Source organism: Ovis aries, chromosome 14 (assembly GCF_016772045.2).
Source record: "Ovis aries strain OAR_USU_Benz2616 breed Rambouillet chromosome 14, ARS-UI_Ramb_v3.0, whole genome shotgun sequence".
NCBI classification, from domain to species: domain Eukaryota; kingdom Metazoa; phylum Chordata; class Mammalia; order Artiodactyla; family Bovidae; genus Ovis; species Ovis aries.
In genome coordinates, this window is record NC_056067.1 from 18,135,123 (window position 1) to 18,160,596 (window position 25,474).

Consider the following 25,474-nt stretch of genomic DNA (forward strand, 5'->3'; position numbering starts at 1 on the left):
GGTCTTATTCAATGGAGTATCTTATCACCTTACTCAGTGCCTCATACTTCAGGTGTTTATTAAATTGTGTTTGTCGTTTAATCGCTAAGTTGACTCTGACTCTTTGTGACCTCATGGACTATATAGCCCACCAGGCTCCTCTATCCATGGGATTCTCTAGGCAAGAATATTGGAGTGGGTTGCCATTTCCAGGGAATCTTCCCAACCCGGGGATCGAACTGGTGTCTCCTGCAGGCAGATTCTTTACAACTGAGCCACCAGGAAAGTCCGTTTAATAAATAGCCAATGTTTATTGAGGTTTACTGTGTGCAAAGTAAGCGGTAAACCCTATGCCAAGCCCTTTCCATATTCTTGTTTAATCCCTATAGAAACTCTTAAGATTAGTATTATTGTCCGCACTTTGCAGCTGAAAAAGGGGCCACCAGGAGAGGTAGCGTACCTACCCGGGCATACCTGTCAGTGGGAACGCAGATCCCAGCTCATGTTCTTTAAATGAATGGGCTTTCCAGGTGGCTCAGTGGTAAAGAATCTGCCTGCTTATGTAGTGGACGTGGGTTCAATCCCTGGGTTACAAAAAGTCAGACACGACTTAGCGACTGAACAACATGCTCTTTAAACTGCTTTTTAGTTTCATCTAATAGTTTGTTGAAATGAGTTGAAAAAGAATACAAATGTCCAGTAAGCATGGAGAAAATTCCTAACCTTAATAGGAATAGTCTGGCGTGCTGAAGTCCCTGGGGTCGCAGAGTCGGACACTGAGTGACTGAACAATAACAATAGGAATCAAAGAATAAAACAAAGCACTCTCCGTTGGTGTGGAGGTTGGGGAGGGACGGTCGTGCATTTCTGTGGGAGACTTTATCATCTCCCGTTCTGGTGGAGGGTGTTCGGGGAGCAACCTTCAAAAGTGTTAAACTGCTTACGTCTTTCACAAAAGGCTTCCACTTGTAAGAATTGATTAGAAGAGAGAAGTTAGTTGATTACAGGTTTATGTACAAAGACAGCGTTATAATGTGAATTATAGAAGTGGAAAACTGGAAACAGCTTAAATGCTTAGTGATAAGGGGTTGGTAGAATAAATTAGGGTATACAGGGGTACCTTGGGCATAATGCAGGTTTGGTTCCAGACCACCACGATAAAGAGGAGATGGCAATAAAGCAAGCCACACAGGTTTTTGGTTTTCCAGTGCACATGAAAGCTATCTTTTACTATTCTGTAGTCTGTTACATGTGCAGTGGCATTAGGTCTTAACAAATAATGTACATAACCTTAATTAAGAAGTACTTTGTTGCTAAAAAATGCTAACCATCATTTGACTACGTGGTTGCTACGGGCCTTCAATATGTAAAAAAAGACAGTATCTGCAAAGCGTAATAAAATGAGGCTTGTCTGTATTTATATGCATTTATATACAGTCATTACAAGTAGATTTTTGTCGTAGCAGATGACGTGTGCAGTGGCCGTGGCGTAGTCACTCTGTTTGTCCTTTAAAGTGGCGTGTGGAGTGAAATAGTTTGCAGCAAGTACTTGGTGAGTGTTTGTTTTCTGGCACATAGTCACCGCCAGCTGTGTTTGCTGCTTTTTTTGGGTAGAGCAATAGGTGGTTTTCAAGTGTACCCCCCCGCCGTGTGCTTTACAAACCACTGTAAATTTCCTTATTTATTTCAGAGTTTATTTTGTTGTTGTTAAATTTGGAAGAATATGGGACCTCAGAAAGTCAACCTAGGTTTATAAACATTATGTTTTTGGTGTAAATGAACTCTTTGTGAAACAGTTTGTCTTTATTTTTTCACTTAAGCTTTAAAAAATGTTGTAAACAGTATCAGGACTTACCCAAAAGATCTCAACAGTACAGGAAAAAAAAAAAAGCGTAAATTATAAAAGCCGTTGCTGGTTCTGTGCCTCTTTTACCAGTAGTTTAACACAGCAGGAGACACTGCAAGTGCTCATGTATTTATACAGCAGTGTCTGTTCTTAAATATCAGCAGCGCCTCCAACCAGAAATAAATAAATGAAAAATAAAAAATAAATATTTTTGTATGAGAATTGTATGGATTAAACACATCTACATTTCATTGTTATGTTTAAAACTATAACAAACTTCTGTAGAATGAACTATTCTTGTTGACATTTTAACCTGTGAATAAAGAAAGATTCAGCCTCTTTAAAAAAAAAAAAAACAACTCTTCACATATTTGAGGACCTTCCATTTGGGGGATAAATCTGATAACTGAGCTTTTATTTCAAGGTAGTTATCCTTAATTGGGAAATACTATCAACTATTCTTTGAGCTACCCAACTTTATCCAGGTTTGGTTAGATCCTACTCAGAGTGGCAGAGGGAGTTGGGAATTTTTGCTGGTAGAGGGAAGAATGAATGACTAGGATTAAATAAAGCAACTCTCAGGTAATCGTTTCTTTCCTCTTGCCTCCCTTTTCTTTGTCTTTATACTTGCTTGAAAGTAGTAGCAGGGTTGTGTGGCAAAAGTTAAGAGGCTTAGAGGAAGTCAGATGGTTTTCATTCTCTCTTCATAGCAGTAAAAAGGGAAGGAACAGGAAATCAGAGGAAAACCATCCTTCTGAAACACTGGCCTAACAAAACTGTGATCCCAAACCTGAGAGCAGCAACAGATGATGACATTTAAAAGGAATGCTCTAATTTCTAGGCAAGCAGGTGTGAACACCTCTTAAAGAAGAAAGAAAGGAAAACTTTATAATTTAGTATCCATTCTCTGCAGTTTTACTCCCAAGTCCTAACCAAGGAGTTGACATAGCAAATAGCACATTCTTCAACTATGAATAACAGTTTTAAATGCCTACGAAGTTTGCAAACCTGAAGTGTGTATTTTAAATGATTTTATGTTGTCATCCATGTTTTCTTTCTCCCTTTTTTTTTTTTTAAATCTTAGTTTATAGTGAGAATTATTTGGGGTGTGAATACTTCTCTACATAAAGAAGAGTTCGAGGGTTTTTTCCTTTTCACTCTGATACTGGTGATCCTCCTTGAAATATTTCAAAACTTCAGCTTTTTTTTTAAAAAACTACATGCTCATTGTGGATATTTTCTGATAGCCAGATCGCTCTGCACATGCAGACGTATTTCCTTAGGCTACGTTCTGAGAAGTGGAGTTACCCTCTCTGAATCTAAAGGACGTCCGTAGTTTGGGGGCCAAATTGCCCTTCTTTCTGGTTCTGTCATTTTTCACTGTGTGAATGTCAGTTTCCTTGGATCCTGGTCCTGAGCTTATTTTAAGGGGTATATACTATCCCTTCTGTGACTTGTGGGCATGATCATGGTTGGATGTACGAAAAAGTCATCTGAGGTCCCTTCCTCTAGAAGCAATTATCTGTGCTGCGGCCTATCTGGGGACACAGAGCTGAGTCGGAGAGTGGAGTCAGCAGGGAGGCCTGTGAGCCAGGGATTCACTGTGAACTCACTGGGGCTGACAGCTGGACAGGAGGTAGGGTCAGGAGCATTGAGGAGGAGCTAAAGTAATGCTTTTGGCAACTTGACCAAGGAGGTGCCAGCTGAGCTCTCAGAGGCTGAGTAAGAAGGTACTCCAGGCGCAGGGCCTGCCTGTGCAAGGGTGGGGCTCTTGCAGAGATCTGGCATGTTCCAGCACAGTGCCTTGTGGCTGTACTGGGGAGAAGAGGCATCAGGAAGTGACACAGATAGCTTGAGGAAGAGTGATCATGTGGAAGATGGCTCAGGGAAGGGAGAAGCTCGGGGCAGTGAGATCAGCTTAGTTTCCATTTTGGGGAAACAGTAACTCAGGAAAATCCAAGAAGGAAGATTAGGTTTTTGGAAAAAGACAAGGAGTTTCATTTTGAACTTACTGAGTTTGAGGTGACATTTACGTAGACGAGTCTAGCTGGCAGCTGGAAATACAGAATGGGTGTGTGTGTGTGTGACAGTTTCTTTGTGTGTGTACTTAGTCACTCAGTTGTGTTTGACTATTGTGACCCCCAAAGACTGTAGCCTGGCAGGCTCCTCTGTCCATGGGATTCTCCAGGTAAGATCCTCCTCCAGGAGATCTTCCCAACCCAGAAGTTGAACCCAGGTCTCCGGCATTGCAGGCAGACTCTTTACTGACTGAGCTACGAGGACAATTTCTTTGTAAAAATCAAATTTTAGAGCCTCCTGAAGATGTCACTGAGACTGCTCTAGGGATCACCCTAGGGCTTACTGTTACTCACCGCTCTTGGTTCCTACTTGCATTTGGAAAACATCATATGGTGCAAAAGAATATATAAATCCCTGCACCTCAGACCTCAGTTCCACGCCCCAGAGGAAACTACTGCGACCATGCATTCTTCCTGAAATTTCTCTTGCGTATGCACACTCATTTAAGTTCCTAGAATGGATGAGTCAGACACCAAGAGAAACTTACTACTACACTCACTGCATCGCGTCATGCGTGCAGTAACTTCCCAGATTCGTCCTGTGTCTGTTGCTGCATGCCTGGCTTTGGGGCCCCTTTCTGTTCATATCTTCCAGGTGCCTGGTTTGTGACCTTTTGGTCTGCAAAACTAGATTATTAGAATAACTTGAGTCTTTTGCCTTCAAGCGTTAATTTTCTTTAATGATATTTTTCCTTGTCATAAAAATATCTGATAGTACTTAGTATGCATTTTAAAAGATAGACTGTATACATCAATGTATGTGAGCTATGTGAAAATCGCTCAGTTGTGTCCAACTCTTTGCAACCCCATGGAGTATAAGTCTATGGAATTCTCCAGGCCAGAATACTGGAGTGGGTAACTGTTGCCTTCTCCACGGGATCTTCCCAACCCAGGAATTGAACCCAGGTCTCCTGCATTGCAGGCGGATTCTTTACCAGCTGAGTCACCAGGAAAACCAAGAATACTGGAGTGGGTAGCCTATCCGTTCTCCAGCGGATTTCCCAACCCTGGAATTGAACCGGGGTCAGAGAAGGCGATGGCACCCCACTCCAGTATTCTTGCCTGGAAAATCCCATGGATGGAGGAGCCTGGTGGGCTGCAGTCCAAGGGGTCCTGAAGAGTCAGACATGACTGACCTCACTTTCACTTTTCACTTCCATGCATTGGAGAAGGAAATGGCAACCCACTCCAGTGTTCTTGCCTGGGGAATCCCAGGGACGGGAGAGCCTGGTGGGCTGCCGTGCATGGGGTCACTCGGTGTCGGACATGACTGAAGTGACTTAGCAGCAGTAGCAGCACTTTAAACAAAGTGAGTCTCCACCCCCAAGTTCTCTTATCAGGTTTAATAGTCATACACAGTATGGCATATAGACCCTGTTCTATGAAGTGGAGGTTGGGGGAAATACACATGCATGCACACGTGTGCATTTTCACATGCGGAAATTTAAAGAAGATGCAAATGACTGTGATCTCTCCAAAAAGATAATAGTGATTCTTGTTGGAAAAGCAGACAAACAAATACACACTGGTGGTTTAAAAAAGTTATAAAATTATACACAGTGATAGGAAATAAAAAACTAAAGGTCTCCCTAACTCGCCCACCATGCCCTTCCCTAAGGTGATCACTGATAACGGTTCTCCTTCCAGAAAACTTGTAATGCAGGTAGAAACGTGTTGTGACTTTCTCTTGTGTGTCTGCGTGTGTGTGTGTGTGTGTGTGTGTCTTTTTTAATGTACATGAAAGGGATCCTTTCTTTTAAACATAACAAATCTTAGATCTTTCTCTGTCAACTCAAATGGCTCTTCTTCATTCTTTTTAATGGATTGTTGGCTATAATTCAAGGGAAGGTCAAAGAGTGTTCCTATGATTATGTAATTGGACCCCACTGATGGACAGTGAGGCTGTTTCTAAATTATTTAGTATTCCAAACCATGCTGTGGTGAATATCCTTGTTCCCTTATGGAAATATTCTTGGAGGATTAAAAAAAGGGGGATTTGTTTTTAAACAACTTTGCAAAAAGCTGCACATACTTAATACAGATATGCAAATTGATGAGTTTGGATGTATGTTTACTCCCATAAAACCAAGGTGGTGATATACCCAGGGTAGTAGATATTTGAGCTTCCCAGGTGTAGTGTTGAAGAATCTATCTGCAATGCAGGAGACGTGGGTTTGATACTGTGGTTGGGAAGATTCCCTGGAGGAGGAAATGGCAACTCACTCCAGTGTTCTTGCCTGGAAAATCCCAGGGACAGAGGAGACTGGCAGGCTACAGTCCATGGGGTCGCAAAGAGTCAGACACGACTGAACACGCACGCATCCATCCATGCAGTAGACACATCCAACAGCTCCGAAAGTTCCTTGTGTCCTCTCACTCGCTTGTGGTAAGAATACCCTGAGATCTACCCTCCTAACAGATTTTTAAGTGCGCAACCCAGTATTGTTAACTGTAGACACTGTGTTATACAGGATATCTCTAGGACCTGATTCATCCTGTTTGATTGAAACTATATCTGTTGAACAACTCCCCATTCCCTACCCAACTCGAGCCCCTGGCAGCCGTCATTCTGTTCTCTGCTTCTGTGAGTTGGGCCGTTTTTCGAGCGTGTAAGTGGAATCACACAGTATTTCTCTTTCTCTGATTGGCGTATTTCACTTAGCATGATGTCCTTTCAGGTTTGTTGGTGTTTCACATGGCAAGATTTCCTTTCTAAAGCTGAATAATATATAGTGTTTCCTTTGGCGGTTCATCTGTCAGTGTATATCTGGGTTGTTTCCATATCTTGACTATTGGGAATAATGCCGCAGTAAACATGGAGTGCAAATACTCTTCCAGATCCTGATTTTAATGAAAGATGGGGGATTTTAAAGAGTATTTATATAAATATTATTTATCGCTTATACAACAACCTCTCAGATTGTAGTGATTTACATTTTTCCATGCAGCATGTGAATGCCTTCTCCATATGTCCTTGTCAGAATTGTTTATTGTTAATCTTAAAATTTTGCAGGGGAGGAGTATCTTGTTACTGACAGTAACTGAATAGAACTTGGTCATTTCCCTGGGGGCTCAGATGGTAAAGAATCTGCCTGCAAGGCAGGAGACCCGGATTCGATCCCTGGGTTGGGAAGATCCCCTGGAGAAGGAGACGGCAACCCACTCCAGTACGCTTGCCTGGAGAATCCCCCGGACAGAGGAGCCTAGCGGGCTACAGTCTGTGGGTCACAAAGAGTCGGACACAGCTGAGTGACTAACACGTGCCATGAGTGCCTTCATACAGATCTGAGGTTACAGTTAATGAGGACTTCAGTTATGGAACCGAATGGCCTGACCTTGGTGTGACATTGTCCTCAGGCACATTGCAAGCTGGGCAAGTGTCCCCCAGGAAGCGGTGTTAGCCCCTGAACAGATTTTGGGGGAACTGCAGGGGGCAGTCTTGAGCAGAGGGGCCAGCAGTGGGTCATCTGCCCGCCTTGGCCTGGCGGTATCAGGGAGACTGCCATGTTGATTTTGGTTCTGAAGCTGCAAGAGCTGCTAAGAGACTCACACCCCACCCTGAGTTGCCCAGCTGAAAAGGTGTGAAGCAGTTCTTCCCTTTTATAGCCTGAGAAGTTGAGCCTTTGAGGACTGTTTTGAAAGGCTAGCATATCTCCTCTGGTGGAACTCTTCTCAGAGCAAAAGTGATTTTTTCATGTCTTTATGACCTAATTATCTGTGGGTTGTACTTTTTAAAAGTACAGAAGCCATTTTTTAATTGATATTTCTTATTTGTTCCATTACATTTTTGTATTATCATTAATTTTTGAGTTTAAGTTTTACCCCAGCAAATTCATTTTGATTCTCATTTTCTAAAAGTTTTGGGTTGTGGCATCCTCTCCAGTTATATAGAGGCACTTATTTTATCATATTGCTTTTATGTACTTTTCCTTTAAGTGCAGGAAGTGGGTGTGCTTTCTTGCTCACTTTATCCTTTAAGAAGACATTGATATCCTAATAGAGGGCGCTGTGTTTTGGTCACTCAGGAATTCTGATCGCAGGAGAGTTGAGTTTTGTCATTTTAAGACGAGAAACTGTAAGGTTGAGTGTGTACCCCACAGCAGTATTTGCTAATTTAACTAATACCAAGCTTTAACCCAGATGTGGAGGAAACTGAAGTTTTCTCTGTGTAGTTGATATCAGAGGTGTAGTTAACGTGGGAGAGCAAACTTGCAAACTTTCTCCAGTTTCCAGCCTTTATTAGGTCATCATGCCACTCAAAAGTGTGCCAGGCATGTAGTGGGCACTCCAAAAATGGGACTCAGTTCCTTTAGGATTTTTAAAGCACCTGGATATATGTTGTACCATGCCAGTCAAATTATGCGGTCCACGGGGAAAGAGCCCCTCAAAATTATCTTAAAATTTTCATTGGAAGTTTATTTCCTGATTGTACCAAGATTTCTCACTTAGTTCTTTAATAAGCATCTTACAGATAGTAGGTTAAATATAGATGAGATAGGTAAGAATGTTTGTGTTTGGCTTGGGTAAGGAGATGACCCTGGCAGGCCTGAGGTGGTTTCTCTGGTTCTTACTGTTCAAATAGTTTTTTGTTTTAACAGCCCTTCTTTTTCCGCTTACTCCTCTTTCCCTCCTTCCAGTATGGTGAAGGCAAAGTAATAAGAGAGGGAAGATAAGCTGTAGAATCATATTTTCCTAAATAGGAAGATGGTTCCATGGATTATTAAAATTTAGGATATTTTTTTCTTTCCATAACAGCTTTATTTTTAATAACTGTTAACTGCTAACATAGCAGCTGTCTCTCAGTAGGAGAATGCGTCAGCAAACAGTGTTAGGGTGGTCTTTCCCTCCCTACCCCAGTAATTATTTTTTTAATTATGAAAGTATGATAACACATTTACGGGAGACTTGGAAAATACAGGGAAAAGTTACATATAGTTCCACTGTATATTACAGTTATTTTTAAAAGCAGATAAATAGATATTTTAGTTGGCATTTCAATATCAAACTCTCCCAGGTTATTAGAATGAATAGACAGGAAAGTAGACGGATATAGTATACCTGAAAGGCACTGTGAACCAATTCAACATAATTAAGACTTATGCAATTTTCACACAACAGCAGGGCACAAATTCTGTTCAAATTCCCATGGACTATAAATTTGGAGACACTGGAACATATCCAGGGTCATAAGAAATGTGTAAAACTTCCATGGTCTGTCTGACATATTGGAATCATAGAGTCTGTTCTCTTATCGCTGTGAAAGTCTGTTGGAAATCAACATCAGAAGATATGTGAAGATAACCCATGTTTCCAAGTGCAGGCTGACAGTCACCAAGAGAGCTCTTTAACTTAGCCATTCAAAGTGTGGTGGGGTGATCTTGTTTCAAGGATTTGTCGCGTAAAACTATCATGCCTTTCCTGCAGATTAATGTGTGCTAATTAGAAAGTTGACAGCCTGGTGATAAACAGGAGTTCTAGAATCTTCTCCACCTTGTAATAGTGCCGAGTTCAGGAATCCCTTACAAGACCTCTGTTTGCTTTGTGGTCATCTGAAAGTGACTTGAGGTGACGAGGACCTCACTACCCTGCAGGGCGACCTCTCTGCAACTCCGGAAGCTGTCATAGGAAAGCACTCCTGTTCGTCTGCACCCTGCCTGTGGGGGAGCAGTGTGGGCTATATGGATCACACGCGCACAGCTACTGCACATCTTGAGTATTTGTTTTCATCATTAGATGGACACCACCCAGGGCAAGGACCATGTGTGGCTGTCTGTTTTCCTTCTAATACCTTTGAACATAGATACTCAGTAGTGTTTGGAGGATGAGTTCTTTCTTAGTTTCATATGACTTAAAGATTAACTAGAGGTTGGGCTAAACACTTTTTGCCTGTTATTTGTTATAAAATGTGTAAGTTTCTCTGAGATCTGCTCTTCCTGAAGTGGATGAGTGATGAAAACAGCCTAATCCGAGCATCAGAAAAGACCCCTTAGTCTGCCTGATGCATGATCTCTATAGTTCTGAGAAGCAAAGGGTAATTTATAATAAGGGGTGTGTGTGGGTGTGCGGGTGTGCACGCGCACGCTTGTGCGAAAGTGACAGTAGATGACTGAGCACTTAACTGATGGGTGGGTGAGAGCTGGCTGGGAGTGTGTGTGTAGCAAAAGCTGATCAGTTCTGAGCAATGATGAAAAGGTTTTACTACAGACCTTTATAACTATGAAGGTTTCTACACTTGATCTGAGCTCAGAATTTTAAAAAAAAAAAAAATGTGTAAGTGGGCCTTTGTAGAGTAGCTAACAGTCCAATTTAGGAGATTTTCCCCATTGGTTACAATGGAAGTATTCTACACGACGTGCTTTCAAACCACAAATAAACTCTGATAATTCATAGCAAATGATCTAGTTAGATAAGAAGTCCATTGTTTGGTTGTTTATTTGTGGTTCTCATCCCCACCGAAAGTGCAGAAGAGTAAAGCAAGCCATAAACTCTCTAATGACTAATCATTTTAGCTGTTGTCTTTCAGAAACCAAAGGGGATGTGACCTTAGAGAATATATTAAAAGCTGAGAAGCTTAAAAAAAAAGTCTGAATATACTAGGGTACCTGGAAGGCACCTACTTAAGTCAAGGAAGACTTGACTCCACTGGGAGTCTCTGGGTTTAGCAGCAGAACTCCCTGGAGTTTTAAAATCCAGTTTTCCTACGGTATTGCACAGTGAACAGGCACATCGCTGCTGTCAGTCATTCCTGAGCAAATGGCCCAGCCTTTGGAAACCAAGGGCCTGAAAATGCTCCTGGGTGCTGCGCCCTAGGTTGTGCCTGAGAACTCAGAGGCCAGAAAAGGAACACAGCTGCCCTCAGGCAGAGCCTGAGTATGGAACTCAAGTGTTTTGACTCTAAAAAGAAAACATCAGAAGAAGCAGAAACTACTGATTAAAGTTTACTCTGCCACATTCTGATAACAGCCAGTGGGTTTTGAGATTTGGTCCTTTCTTTTCCTTGTAACCATTTTGGGTCTCGTGGTGTTTCTAGGTTCCTGGGGATCCCGGACCTGCTCTGGACCAGAATGGGCTTGCAGCTGCGGGCACACCCCTCCTTCTAGATTTTGTTACTTTGAGGCTGCCCTGCCTCCCACTGCCGTTCCCCGCCACCCACATGCTCCCCTCTGGTGCTTGGCACCCATTGCTCTTTAACTGGTGCCCTTCTCCTGGCTTCCTGGTTCATTGCAGCTGTGCTAGACTGAGATAGCTACCAGAGCATCCTCAGTCTGGTATATTACCTCCAGCGACCTGGAGCCGGGCCTCCCGTCTTGTCTGCATCCAACCCAAGTTTTGCAGATTTCCTCCCATTTCATACTCAGGGAAACTGCTGGTGACTCAGACAGTAAAGAATCTGCCTGCAATTCAGGAGACCCTGGGTGGGGAAGATCCCCTGGAGGAGGGCATGGCAACCCACTCTAGTATTCTTGCCTGGAGAATCCCATGGACAGAGGAGCCTGGCGGGCTACAGTCCTTGGGGTCACAAAGAGTTGGACAGGGCTGAGTGACCAATACTTCCTTTCCCTCCTAAAGGAAGCTCTTCGCAGCTGCGCCACCTTGTTAAGAAGCGTGATTTTCACTTTCTTCTGTTTGGATTCTTCGTCTTCTTCTGTAGTAATTGACTGCACGCGGCTCCCTAGCCAGCCTACTTAGCGTTTCCTTCCACCTTGTTCATCCGTTCCCACAGCGCCTCAGACCTCAGCCCTTGCAGGCACCCTCACTCTTCTCTTCCCATAGCTGGTCCTGCCCTGGGGCCCCGCCATTGCGTCTGTGTGTGTGTGTGGCATTTCTGAGCCCATTTCCTTCCTGCCGCCATTCTCCAGACCTTCAGCCAGCCCTGCACTCGCAGTAATCTGTGAGCCATTCTTGCTGCATCCAGCCTTGTCTCTTTGCCAGCCCATTGTTGGCACCATTGCCAGATCTTAAAATGCTCCATTTCTGAAGTCAGCCTTTCCCTGGTCCCTTTCAGAAACATTTAAATAGTTCCCCGTCACCATCCAGGAAGGTCTGAACTCGCGGTGTGTCGCTCAAAGCCTGCTGTCGTCCGGTACTGCCTTGCTCTCAGGACCTGCTCCTCCCTCTGCTCCTCCCTCTGCCACAGGCCGTGCCCTCCGCTCGGTGCTCCCCGAGGGGGCCTCGTACCTCTCGGTCTCTGCAAGTCCTTTTAGCTCCTTTATGGAGCCTTGTCCGCCAGCCATTCCTTTTAGGTCTTTGTTGATACTCCCTGGCTGACCTATTCATGTGACACTTAATTCACTAAGCAAACATCATGAAAGACATGCTTTTTTGCTCCTGTGAGGAATGGATTTCAGAGGGGGAAGGGGGTCACCCCCACTGCCCAGAAGCTTGTCTGTGTCTTCCTGTGTTTATATCTACTGGATCAGAAGTGTAAAGGCAGAGTACAAAGGCCTTCACTTGAAACTTAAGAAATTTTGAAATCACCGGCACTCAGCAAGTATTCTGCACAGGCAGATAATAAATGCTGTGAGAGCTGCTAGTACACTTCCAGTAAGACTTCTTGGAATTTGGAATTTCTCACTTTTAATTACTTTTGCATTTTGATTAACATTTGTGCATTCCCGTTTTAGCTTAGCATGAATTATAGCATTAAAATTGAGGTGAGGAATGTATGACTGTAAAACCTGCAGATGACTTTAAGACTTAATTGGGTAAGATTATTTAAAATAGTGATTTCTCATTGGATTGGCCTTGTCCGTATTAACGTCTCTGCTTCTTTTCTTCAGTCTGCATGAAGAAATCAGTGATTTTTATGAATATATGTCTCCAAGACCAGAGGAGGAGAAGATGCGGATGGAAGTGGTGAACAGGATCGAGGGTGTGATTAAGGAGCTCTGGCCCAGTGCTGACGTGAGTACCCGTCTGGGTGCTTAGGTGGTATCCCTGTGGACGTGCATCTGTAGAATTGTGGTCTAATGCAGTTTCAAAAACAAACCATTTTCTCCAGCCTTGAGATAAAATTTGGGGCTTCCTAATTATTTGCATTGAGTTGAATGACTGACTTAAGACTATTTCTTTGCGGTACTGCTAAAGGCAAACTATATTTAGGAATCATTAGTATAAAGAGAAGAAAGACAAATCAAGCCTCTTTGTGTTGATGGCAGTGGGTTATTTGGATGTGATGTATCAAAACTCGGTTACTACTTTGTTCCAGCCTGTCAGTATGAACATTGCGTAGTTGTTTATAGCTGAATGGAGATGTCAGGTAGAAATTTATTGAGTCATTTGAAGTTCATTTTCACAGTCTAATGTAGGCGTGTACTCTACGCTCCTGAAACTGCTGTTTCCTTCTCTTTTTCTTATCTCTCCTTGTCTCTCAGTATAACCCCCACCCAGTGAACAAAACTTTTGCCCAAGATTTCCTCTGCTTGTTTGTGGTTCTTATTATTGATGGTCACCTTGGGGGGCTCCTTTGAGGGTTTATTCTACAGTTTTGTTCATTCAGAGAAGTGACTTATTGGAATGCCGTCCTTTGCATTATGTAACTTTTCTTTAGACTGTGTCATGGGATGGCCAGAGCAAATCCAGGGAAGCTTTTTTGATCCAATTGGCAAAACAGAGAAGCTTCAAATAAGATAGGTACAAGGAAGAGCGCATGCGAGCATGCTCAGTCATGTCAGACTCTGCGACGCCATGGACTGTATGTACCCGCGAGGCTCCTCTGTCCGTGGGAGTCTCCAGGCAAGAACACTGGAGTGGGCTGCCGTTTCCTCCTGCAGGGACCCTTCCTGACCCAGGGGTCGAACATGGGTCTCCTGCATTGGCAGGTGGATTCTTTACCACTGAGCCACCTGGGCTTCCGCAGGGAAGAGGGAACGACCCTACCGTTTTCTCGAGCAGCTGCTCTGTACCACGTTGTTGCTCCTGCGTGACCTAGACTGGAGACTCCTGGGAGGCATTTGGCAGTGTCAGAGCCATTTTTGATTGTCGTGACTGGTGGGGTGCCCCTGGCACACAGTGAGCAGAGGCCAAGGAGGTGGCTAAACATCACAAGATGCAAGGACGGATCTTCACAGCAAGGGCTTATCTGCCCCAGCTGTAGAGCTGAAGTTGAGAAACTGATCTGAATCAGTCCTCCTCCGGACCAGGGCGGTTTTAGAACATGAGGCTGTGATTGAGTCCCTTGGTGCGTCTCACCTCACAGGCTGAACTGTTTTTGTGGTTCATCCCTCACGGCAGCTGCTGGTGTGCACGCGTCTGCCTGTGTCTCCCACTGTTCTCCGTGGGTCGCGATGGGCTGTGTGTGTGCTGGTGGTGTGCTGCAGCGTGCTGCTACAGCGACAGTGCCTGGGGTTCTCTGTGGGGACCGCCTGCAGGCCGCCACTCGATGGAGGCAGTCGGCCCGTAATCCAGGAATCTGTGAGGAGGTCCTCCTTAGGGGAACAGAAGTTAAGGATTGGGGATTGTGTCTTTAGATTTTTAGGGCAGCAGCAGCAGTGAACATTCCTTTTGAAAGGTTTCTGTTTAAGTCCACATGTTTGATATTTGAACCTAAGAAGTTTAGACTAACTTTCAGAAGTAGTGCTACTTAATACTGCTTTCTGTGAGACATGGAGTCCTGCCTGCTTCCACGAAAGCGTGGTGGTAGGAAAAAAGTGCTCTTGTAGTACTAAAAACGACCAGTAGAGGGTAGCAAAGTCCTGCAGTTCTCCATGGTGTGGCCTTTCATCTGATATTTTTTGTTGTTCAGTCGCTAAGTCATGTCCGACTCTCTGCAACCCCCGTGGACTGCAGCACGCCAGGCCTCCCTATCCTTCACTATCTCCTGGAGTTTTCTCAAACTCATACCCATTGAGTTGGTGATGCCATCCAACCATCTCATCCTCTATCACCCCCTTCTCCTCTTGCCCTCAGTCTTTCCCAGCATCAGAGTCTTTTCTAGTGAATCGGCTCTCACGTCAGGTGGCCAAAGTATTGGAGCTTCAGCTTCAGTATTAGTCCTTCCAGTGAATATTCAGGGTTGATTTCCTTTAGGATTAACTGGTTTGATTTCCTTGCTGTCCAGGGGTCTTTCAAGAGTCTTCTCCAGCACCACAATTTGAAAGCATCAGTTCTTTGGTGCTCAGCTGCCTTTATGGTCCAGCTTTCACATCTGTACATGGTTACTGGAAAAACTGTAGCTTTGACTGTATGGACCTTTGTCTGCAAAGTGATGTCTCTGCTTTTTAATATACTGTCTAGGTTTGTCATAGCTCATATTTTAATATAATTTTTTCTATTTCAGGTCCAGATATTTGGAAGTTTTAAGACTGGCTTGTATTTACCTACAAGGTTAGTACATTTATGAAGCTTTCAAGGAATTGTGCATTTTTCTAGAGTTTATTTGTTTTGACTGTTAAATAGGTAAGAATAGAAACAAAACAGATTTATGAAAACTTACTTGTATTTTATTTGAGTTACCTTGAAATAGAGTATCACTACAGAGAACTGTTCAAGCCCGTAATGTAACCCACTCACACAGACGTTAATGTACTATTATGGTAAAAGACCTGGTCATGCTCTGGAGCTCTGTACGCTCAAGAATGCCAGGTCTCTCATTTTTATTAAGAACTCATACTCTTCGCTCCTGTCACCATATTCTGACTCAAAACTTTAGGGCATAGACTCTTCTCTGAGGAGAGTCTTGTTCCTTTCAGACCCCTTGTTCATTTTAATCTTCTCAAATGAGGGCTGCCTTGGCCCACAGCTGGGAGCAAGAGTGGGGTATGTGTGTTGGGGCTGCTTCGAGGGGATAGTAAGACTTACTGAGGATCAGGTACCTGTTCTCCAAGAATTAAGCTGCTGTGGTCTTCATTAAGCAAAAACATTTCATCATGCGTTGGTTTTACTGTGGTGAGAGCGCTCACCGTGAGATTTACCCTGTAACACACGTTCAAGTACCCAGCATGGTGTGATTAACTGCAGGCGTCCATCATGGTTTCCATTTGAGCTTGCTTCAACCTACTTTACCCAAACTTAAAATGTGTTAAAGTGGATGCATCCTAGCAATTTTCATTCTTCCCATTGTTGTCCTAGGCCTACAGAGCTGTGAAATATTCAACTTTGAGTTCTTTAATATTTTCTCCTTATGTAGGTTCTGAGCGTCTGCAAAGCCTGAGTCATTCTTTCTAAAAATTTAATTTTTGTGATAACCTAGTTCAGATTTGAAAAGGGCACAAAAATAAAGACAATGAAAAGTCTGAATCCCACCTCTCTCCCCCAGTTTCTCTGCTTGGAGGAGCTGCTGTTACCAGCTCCTTGCATATCCCTCCAGAGAGATTCTGTACATGTAAAAGGAAATGAGTGTTTCTTCCTTTCTTACACACATGGTGGCATACTGGATATACTAGTAAGCCTGCATCTTGCTTTTATACTTGATAATGTAAGTCACGATTAATCGGTTGATCTCTTTCACTTGGAAGGTCTTAAGGGTTTTAGTACCAGAGGCCTTTATGAACAGGAAACATTAACTGGTGTTTTTGAGGGTTTACTTCATTCAGAATCACCCTGGGAAATAAGTAGGAGAAGTAGGAGGTTGTTAAAATCACCAGCCTCCACTTTCTGAAAAACGGCCCTCACCAACACATTCGGTCTTCACTGGGCAGTGTGAGAGTGAGACGTGAGCTCTCACGGTGCTGCCAGTGACGTGCTGGCTGTGGCCTGAAGCAGTGGAGGCGAGTCCAGTGTCTTGCTGCTTTCACCAACTCCTCTCTGTGCTCTGTGCTCAGTGACATTGACCTGGTGGTGTTCGGCAAGTGGGAAAACCTGCCCCTCTGGACCCTGGAGGAAGCTCTTCGGAAGCATAAGGTTGCAGATGAAGACTCGGTGAAAGTTCTGGACAAAGCCACTGTAAGTTCTTCAACACTTCATCCTAAACTCTCCAGTTACTTACGCATGGAACGTGTAAAATTAACTTTTAACTTTGGTGCGCACAGTTGGATTATGGTGCGCACAGAATGATTCCTTCTGTTCATGATCCCAGTGCTTGCACATAAAAAATTGCATTTGTGAGACAAATGAATTGCTCTGGTTATCCATTTCTTTCAAAAATTTAACTCTATTTTATCATATAACACTGTATAGATTTTTTAATATTAAAAAGTGTAAGTAAAAATATGGATATCTAATAAAGTTTTACTTACACAGATATTCTTCTATCATATTTTGTATCTTTGAAGAATTGTCTTAATTGAAATTTTGTAGATCAAGTCATTTTAACTAATGGAGTGAACATTAAGAATTTTCATGGAAGCTCATTTTAGAAATAAATATGTCTATTTTAGAAGTTTGGATATTTGCATGTCAGGTTTTATTAGAGCAAAACGGGTAGTTTCTTTATTAAAAATTATTAATTTGGAAATCTAGTTCTATATATCAAGTTTGCTGGTCTGAGTTTTCTAATGCGTGGTAGAAGAAGAGCTTTTTTTCTCTTTTTAAAAGAATTCCTGATACTTCATATAAAGCATTCCATCATTTTTTCATTTGAGAATAATTATTACATTTTAAGTTCTCTTGTCCGGTTGTTTTTTGGGCTGTTTGCAAAACTGACCAAAAATGCCAGTGACTTATTGTGTATGTGACTTAAGAATCTAGCAGTTTTCTTATTGGAAACAGTTTGGTGCTGTGGGCCGACATTCTTAGTTCTTGATCTGCTTGTGTTGGAAACTGTTCTCCAAAGTAGATTAATGCCGAGAAAAGTTTTTGTTACTTTGTTTCAAAACTCTCAATCAGTAGAAATTCCAAAATGTACTGCATGACTTTAGATGCTAAATATGCAATACAAGATATCTAGACAGCCAAGTCAACTCTGGTATGGCATGTTCAGAATACTCATTGTTTAAAGTCTTCCTGAGAAGGTCAGGATCTCAGCTCTGGTAACTTTCCATCCTCCGATTTGTCATTTAACTTGTCTGTCTGATGTATTTAAATTTTACCTTTCTTTTCTTTCTAGGTACCTATTATTAAATTAACAGATTCTTTTACCGAAGTGAAAGTAGATATCAGCTTTAATGTACAGAATGGCGTCAGAGCAGCTGACCTCATCAAAGATTTTACCAAGGTCAGAGAATTTACAGTGTTTATTCAATGAAACTATTAGAAAATGGAGTTATGTTTTGAAACTTTGTTGTGGTGGTGTTTTGGTGTACTTGGGTAAGCTATCTTTGTATGTGTATTGCTGACAAATGCTTCTTTTCTGTGAGTGGTTTTTACTTTCCTTGTGTCTGCTTGTCATAATCAGTAATTTATAGTGTGGCCTCAGGTAAGAATTAAGGGTTGAAGGAGCCTTTGAAGAACTTCTCTGCCCTAGATCCTTCCTCTTAGGGAGATTCGGGCTGAGTCACTCCACGCAGTTCACTCCTGTCTGCTTCAGTCTCGCAGGAGTTCAGATTAAGACCCTCTCTAGCCAGCCTTTTCTAGGTCTTAATCCCCGAGTCACCTGCACGGTAGGTCCTGCAGATGTCCTTCCCTTATCTTGGAGTGATTTAAGTCTATTTCTGATTGTTCTGTTTTCTTCCCAGAGAGTGCACAATTTATCAACGCTGTCTTCAGCTGGACGCATTGGCTTTTTTCTCCCTAAACTAAAACTCTGCACTGCTTTGGCTTAAATAAAATATCTTCTCTCTCCGCTTGATTTTTTTCTTTAGCAGTTCTTTGAGTTCAGAAAAAATTGTAACTCTCACGTGATAAACATTATATTCTCATGTAAATGTGCAGAAAAAGAAAAGAAATATTATCTGTAATCCCATTCTTTTGGAGATACTGGGTGTGTGTACATTTTCTTTTTACCAGAAAAGAAACTTTTTTAAAAATTGAGAATAATACACGTGACTTAAAAAAAGAAAAACCTTACTATTATAAAAGGGTAGGAAAAAGTGAGTTTACCTTGTATGCTTAGATCAGCCACATAGGATTTGCCTTTATCGACTTCTTTGTTTATCCTCTGAGATTTTTCACAAAAGAAATAGCACACCATATGTATGATGTACTTTTTTTTTAAACTTGCTGTTTCGGAGGATTCATTGGCCACCCTCATCAGGATGGACCATGCCTCTTGCAGGCAGCTCTTCCCCAGTGTTGCTTCCAGCGTCTTCTGCTCTTACAAAAACTGCTTGGTGAACATCCTTCCACGTCTGCATCTTTCTTTACACTAATAAATTGTCTGTAAGAAGATTCCTGGAAATGGAATTTCTGGGTCAGAGGATATATGCAGAGAAAATTCTGTTGGCAGTTTGCCTAATTGTTCTTTAAAGAGACTACATCTATTTCTGAGTTCAACCATAGTGTTTAAAAATGATTATTTCTCCATATTTTTGTTGTTTCTCACGCTCCCTTACTTTGACATGATTTGCACAAGTATAAACGCTTTTTTTCTCAAGGAAGCAGTGCGTGTGCGCTGTAAGCGTCAGGAAAAGAATGGCGATGGCGAGTAACTCTGCCGTGCTTAGGCAGGGGCTTCCTTAAGGCTCCCTTCTCCACGTGTGTTGCCAGCTTTGCTCTCGGCGTCCCTACCCCGGGGCCGGGCTTGCGGAGAGGACTTAATGAGAACGACCTTGAGTGAAAGATGGACTCAGGCTGTCCTCCCTGCCTCCGTGGGTGTGCTGGCCCTTGCTTGGGAGGCACAGAAGGTGGGCTGCGTGTTCACCTGCCCTCGCCGAGGACAGCAGGCAGGGTGACCTGCTCTGGGCTCTGCAGGGTCACCTGGAGGGGCTGGTCTGCCTGTGCCGCTCTGCTTACAGAAGTGGTTCTTTAAAATCCTGCGGACTGACTGCGCTGAGAGTTGAGACGTCGTCCCGTACCGTTTCTGTTACCTGTTTACGATGAGAACTGTTCAGTGAATCATGAGATGCGTGTCACGCGATAGGCATTGCTAGTGCTCTGTCCCGTAGTGAATGCTGGGGTGCTCTCTGTGTTTGGGGTTTTAGATGTGAGGACACAATCCTCAGTTACTTAGAGCTTACTTTTTTATAGTTTGTTTTTAAAGTGTGCAAGTATATAATGTATCTTAACCAAAGTTTGTCATGTAAGGACCAGTTTATACTGAGAGACCATTTAAGCTATTAATGCTTCCAGCTATTACTGATGAAGGAATTCATTGAAAATGTAATTTTCTTTTCCAGAAATATCCTGTATTGCCATACTTGGTTTTAGTATTGAAACAGTTCTTATTACAGAGGGACCTTAATGAAGTATTTACGGGTGGAATTGGTTCTTATAGTCTCTTTTTAATGGCAGTAAGTTTCCTTCAGGTAAGTAAGTTATACCCTGCTAGTGTACGCTAAACATTTTTTGTTAAATAAATCAGCTGGGAATCATTTTGGAAAAAAATTTTACTCAAGCTCTAATTAGAATACTTCCCTTGGTTACTGACAACTTTTCCCTTTAAACTGGATACCTTTTTTATAATTTAGCAATTAAAGATTTTAAAATCCCAAGGAAAGAATTTTTTTTTAAATCTCATGTGTTCTAATATTTTTGAGACTTTCCACTACAAATTTTAACACAAAGTATGGTGCAGTTTCCATAGGTATACATAGTAACATAAATGCCAAAAATAAGAATGTCTTTCTAAGCAGTTACTATTCTAAGTGGAGACTTACAATTGAGTCTCAGCTCAGTTGAGACTCGCTGTCTGGGTAAGATGTGTTGGAAGTCTTAATGTCGTCAGTGAGCATATTCATGTGGTACAGCAGTGTTGCCAACTGCCTGACTCTGCTGGTGAGTCAGAATGACTTCCTTGATGTTGGGCCAAGCCGACTCTCTCAACATCCTGGGCAGCTGTGAAATCCAGCCTCGTAAATTATCCCCCACACCCGTGGGCTCCACCTACACCCTTGGGATCCCCCTGCGCCCATGGCACTTTCGGTTGTCTGTAACAGAAGTACTGTTACAATTAGTCTGCTGTAACTCTGTTACCTGTTGGCTGCTCTGTGAAACCAAAATTATAATAATATTGTTTATAGAAGTTAGAATGTCATTCACTATCCTCACCTTGAATTCAGAAAAAAATCCAATGTAAATTTTTTTTTCTTCTCGTTTTAGTTACATCCCAGGGAAGATGCTTGCATCCCCAATACAAACTATGGTGTTCTCTTAATAGAATTTTTTGAATTATATGGACGACACTTCAATTATTTAAAGACTGGCATCCGGATAAAGGATGGTGGTTCTTATGTGGCCAAAGATGAAGTACAGAAAAATATGCTAGATGGCTACAGGCCATCCATGCTTTATATCGAAGATCCTTTACAACCAGGTATTGAATTTAGGTAAATTTATGGACATTCAAGAAGAGGGCATTGGGAATTCCCTGGCGGTCCAGTGGTTAGGACTTCAAGCTTTCACTGCTGAGCGGGTTCAGTCGCTGGTTGGGAAACGAGGATCCTGCAAGCCACCCAGCTCAGTCCAAAAGAGGCTTAGTCATTATATTGTACTTTAAACTCTCTTCAGATGAAAAATTAAGGATTAACTTGTAATTGTAGTCATTCTTTTTTCCTCAAGATATTTTATAAGCAAACACATGAACGTAAACACACACACCAGAAAAACACGCTGTATGCTTGCACATGAGTGGAGCTGGGGGTAAAATTTATTTGAGTCTTGAAAGCAAAGGAGAACAGGTATTAGCTGTTTGGGTGGGCTTATGCATCTCCAGTTCAATAGCCATTTTCAGTTCTTCTCTCTTTAGTCCTTGCTGCCCCTGAGCCTAACCAGTTGTCAGCCCGGGATGTAAGTGAGGATTCTGAGACACACTACGTGTTTCAGAGTTCGTGAGAAAGAGGGTACCAAGAGACAGTTTATTTTCCTTTTGGACCCTTCTTCCTTCTTTATTTTTGCATAGTGTGCTTTTCCCAGCTTTATGTTGGCTTGAAAGTGAGTGGAAAATTAATTCCTCCTCTGCTTTCATGAAGCTCTGTGTTGCTTGCTTGTATTCTGATTTTTCTGGACAATATTTTTTCCTAGTATAATTGTAAAATATTTAGATTCTGCATTATTGGACGTCAGTAGAAATGCTTTTAGTCATTTGCTTTAATGTGTTGACTTTGAATATACATATATATATAGGCTTCCAGGGTGACGCTAGTGGTAAAGAACCCACCTGCCAATGCAGGAGACTTAAGAGAGCCAGGTTCGATCCCTGGGTCAGGAAGATCCCCTGGAAGAAGGCATGACAACCCACTCTAGTATTCTTGCCTGGAAAATCCTGTGGACAGAGGAGCCTAAAGGGTTACAGTCCACAGGGTCGCAAAGAGTCAGACACAACTGAAGTGACTTAGCACGCATGCGCATATTGACTTTGAAAATAAGTAAGAAAAAGAAGCTAAGAGATAGAATAGTTTCCTAGGAGCCCTTTTCTGGCTGAATGAACCATCTTATAAACAGTAGTAGTTTATTCATTGAGTAAATGTTCTTTGGAAGCCAACTCTACGTAAAGGACACAAAGGATTTTTTCGGTAAGGTGGTCCTTGCTGTTTAGGAGCCCATTATTTAGTGCAGGAGAGGTTTATAAAGCTAACAGACAGACAGACAAATAGGTGTTTCTAATTGAGTTTTGCTTTTGTTTCACCCTTAGGAGAAAATAGGCAGTTGCTTCTTTTATTTTCATAACTGGGTAAGGGCTAGTCCCTGTTGGGCCAGAAGACATTTAGGCAATTTATATGCCATAATGACATATTTATGCATGATCCACATGTTTAGAGCCTGAGGAGCTGTGGGGCCAACTAGCGGCTCATATTCTGAGGACAGTGATTGGCCTTGCTCTCCCAGAAGAGGGCTTGTGAACTTTTAGTTCATATTAAGCCGCAGTAAATTTTAATATGTTATGTATATATTTCTTTTGAAGGTAATGATGTTGGAAGGAGTTCATATGGGGCCATGCAGGTGAAACAGGCCTTTGATTACGCCTACGTTGTTCTGAGTCATGCTGTATCACCAATAGCAAAGTACTATCCCAACAACGAGACAGAGAGGTAAAAGTTTCACTAAAATCAGCCCATTGGGTCAAAGTTGTTTGCAACTTCTTATCTTCAAATTAATGTACCTTCGTTCTTTTTCTTTTTTAACACTTGCAGCATATTAGGTAGAATAATTAGAGTAACGGACGAAGTTGCCACATATAGAGATTGGATATCAAAGCAGTGGGGCTTGCAGAATAGGCCCGAGCCTTCGTGCAATGGTAAGAGTTTTTTTCATTGGTCAATTGACTGAGTATTAGAGCCTTTTCTGTGTTATGTGTGCTTAATGGGAAGAAACGTTTTCCAATCTTTTGCCACTCTTTCAGGAAATGGTGTTACCTTGATAGTAGATACTCAGCAGTTAGATAAATGTAATAATAATCTATCTGAAGAAAATGAAGCCCTTGGAAAATGTAGAAGTAAAACTTCGGAATCTGTTAGTAAACACTCTTCAAACTCTTCATCAGGTCCAGTGTCTTCCTCTTCAGCCACACAGTCCAGCTCTAGTGACGTTGTAAGTATGAAGATACGGTTTTCTGCACCTAGCCTTGTAGGGGTTCTGCTGCTGGGATAATTCTGTCTAGAGAGCCATGGCTAACTCATTTTCTTATTTGTTCCTCGGAAATTTTAATAACTTTAATGACTGTACTTTTTCTCAACATTGTGTTAAAATTTTCAAGCATATAACAGAAAGGGAAAGAATTTCAGTGAACATCCGTATACACGTCCCCTAGACTGTCATTAACATTTTACTGGCTTACACAGAGCTATCCATTCACTACTTCATCTTATTCTTTAACACATTTCAAAGCATCACAGATGTTAGGATACTTCCTACAAAGTACTCTCCTGTGCTTGTCATTACCCACAGTTCAATGTTTGCCCAATTTTTTCTTTTGATATAAAATTAACATATAAGGAAATCTTAATTATACATTTAACAAATGCATACACATGTGTAACCCAAAATCCTAACAAGATGTTGACTGTTAACATCTCCCCAGATGTTTCCTAGTCAATCCCCAATCTTGCCGCCAGATGTAACCACTGTTATGATTTTTCTAATACCATCAATTAGTTTTGTCCTTCAAAATTTTATAAAAGTGGGATATATATATATATATACTTCCTCAATCACCATTTATAAATGTATAATTTAAGTGGGTTTTTTTTTGGAATATTTATAATATTGTATAGCCCTCACCACTATCTAATTCCAGGACCTTTCCATTACCCCAAAAGAAACCTTTAGTAGTCCCTAATTTCTTCTCTACCCCCACGCCCTGGAAATCCCTAATCTACTTTCTCTCTTATCCTCATAGAATTTTCTAGTATCAGTTATACCTGCATTACTTATCCTCATCAGAGTTACTTTTGAGTTTAAAATTGAAATCTAAAATGGCCTTTATTGACTTTTATAAGTATACATGACAAAAAGTAGCCTCAGTGTGAAAAAGACAGTTTTCTGTTGTTGATGACCCTTTATCATCTTGGAGTCATAAATCCTCACATGCGCAATCTGCCTGTGTGCTGTTCTGGTTCCCAGAGCAGAACCTTGGAGGACAGAGTGCTGAGCTGGCTATCACAGACACGGGGCGGAAGCAGAGAGGCCATGAGAGGGCGCTCTAGGGACTGAGAGTGTGTGTCTCCGAGCTGCTGGGCAGGGTGCGAGGGCCAGGGTAGACCTGGGGAGAGGAGCAGTCAGGCCCAGGCAGCCCGCAGACGGGTGGGGCTCGGCCCGGCGTCTCTGGGAAGTCCGGTCCACTCGGCGTGTTTTTTGGAGGGAGCACTGAGTTGTCATCGCTCTCAGAGAGTGAATCTTGTAGGGTGATTGTTTTGTATTTGGTTGAAGACATTGAATCACTGGACATAGGCCCTCACTCTTTACCATGCTCGCTCCGCTGTACCATGGTCCCTTTTTGTAAATAAGAATGCAGATAAACTTGGACCTCTGGGAGCTCCTTCAAGGCTGATTAACAGGGTCAGGCGTGGTCAGTGGATTTAACAATGAACAGAAACTCTCTGATAAAATAAGCCACTTTAAACCTTTGGAGGAGAACTTAAGCAGTTAATTTTATAAATTCCTCAGCGTGCTTCCTTTAACTCACAGATGTTCAGACTTAGTCCAGAGAGTGCTTAGCTGAAGTTGTTTTCCTTTCTTAATGTTGAACGTCTAAATCATTACTCTATCACATTATAACTCATGTGACTTGTGTTAGGATTCCGACGCGACACCATGCAAAACCCCGAAACAGCTGCTCTGCCGTCCGTCCACTGGGAACCGGGTAGGGTCGCAGGACGCGTCCGTGGAGTCCTCTCAGACAGGCGGGAAGATGCAGAGCACCCAGACCACTAACACACCCAACAGCACCAACAAGTCCCAGGTGTGTGCAGTGTGTGTTTTCAGTTGTCAGTGTTGAGTGTGGAATATTTAGAGTTCTGTACATGCATGTACATGCACACACGTGTATACACACGCATTATGGCTTTGAAGAAAGCCCTGGTTAAAGAACAAATGTATTTTATTCTAAGAGGTTCCAGAACATGACAGTGCTTCCAGTTACAGGGTGTCCCGATTATCCCAT

At 42.3% G+C, this 25,474-nt stretch overlaps 1 protein-coding gene and 2 non-coding genes across 7 annotated transcripts in view; all 3 read left to right on the top strand.

Annotated features, from left to right (window-relative positions):
* TENT4B (terminal nucleotidyltransferase 4B) overlaps positions 1 to 25,474 on the top strand; it is a 69,380-nt gene that overhangs the window by 40,289 nt on the left and 3,617 nt on the right. For 3 of the 5 annotated variants that reach the window (XM_042231584.1, XM_012189745.5, XM_042231585.2), the window contains 10 exons: positions 12,684 to 12,807; positions 15,182 to 15,228; positions 16,665 to 16,785; positions 17,888 to 17,995; positions 20,055 to 20,183; positions 20,977 to 21,190; positions 22,778 to 22,904; positions 23,007 to 23,110; positions 23,216 to 23,403; positions 25,109 to 25,273. In XM_042231584.1, the coding sequence (XP_042087518.1) occupies positions 12,684 to 12,807; positions 15,182 to 15,228; positions 16,665 to 16,785; positions 17,888 to 17,995; positions 20,055 to 20,183; positions 20,977 to 21,190; positions 22,778 to 22,904; positions 23,007 to 23,110; positions 23,216 to 23,403; positions 25,109 to 25,273 (1,327 nt within the window). The remainder of the gene's footprint in view (positions 1 to 12,683; positions 12,808 to 15,181; positions 15,229 to 16,664; positions 16,786 to 17,887; positions 17,996 to 20,054; positions 20,184 to 20,976; positions 21,191 to 22,777; positions 22,905 to 23,006; positions 23,111 to 23,215; positions 23,404 to 25,108; positions 25,274 to 25,474) is intronic. The other 2 variants (XM_027977819.3, XM_060397934.1) reach the window with 1 other exon arrangement.
* On the top strand, positions 9,845 to 9,926 carry LOC114118120 (small nucleolar RNA U2-19). The gene has a single exon (XR_003591667.1). It is a non-coding gene; the product is annotated as a small nucleolar RNA U2-19 (small nucleolar RNA).
* On the top strand, positions 10,080 to 10,149 carry LOC114118119 (small nucleolar RNA U2-30). The gene has a single exon (XR_003591666.1). It is a non-coding gene; the product is annotated as a small nucleolar RNA U2-30 (small nucleolar RNA).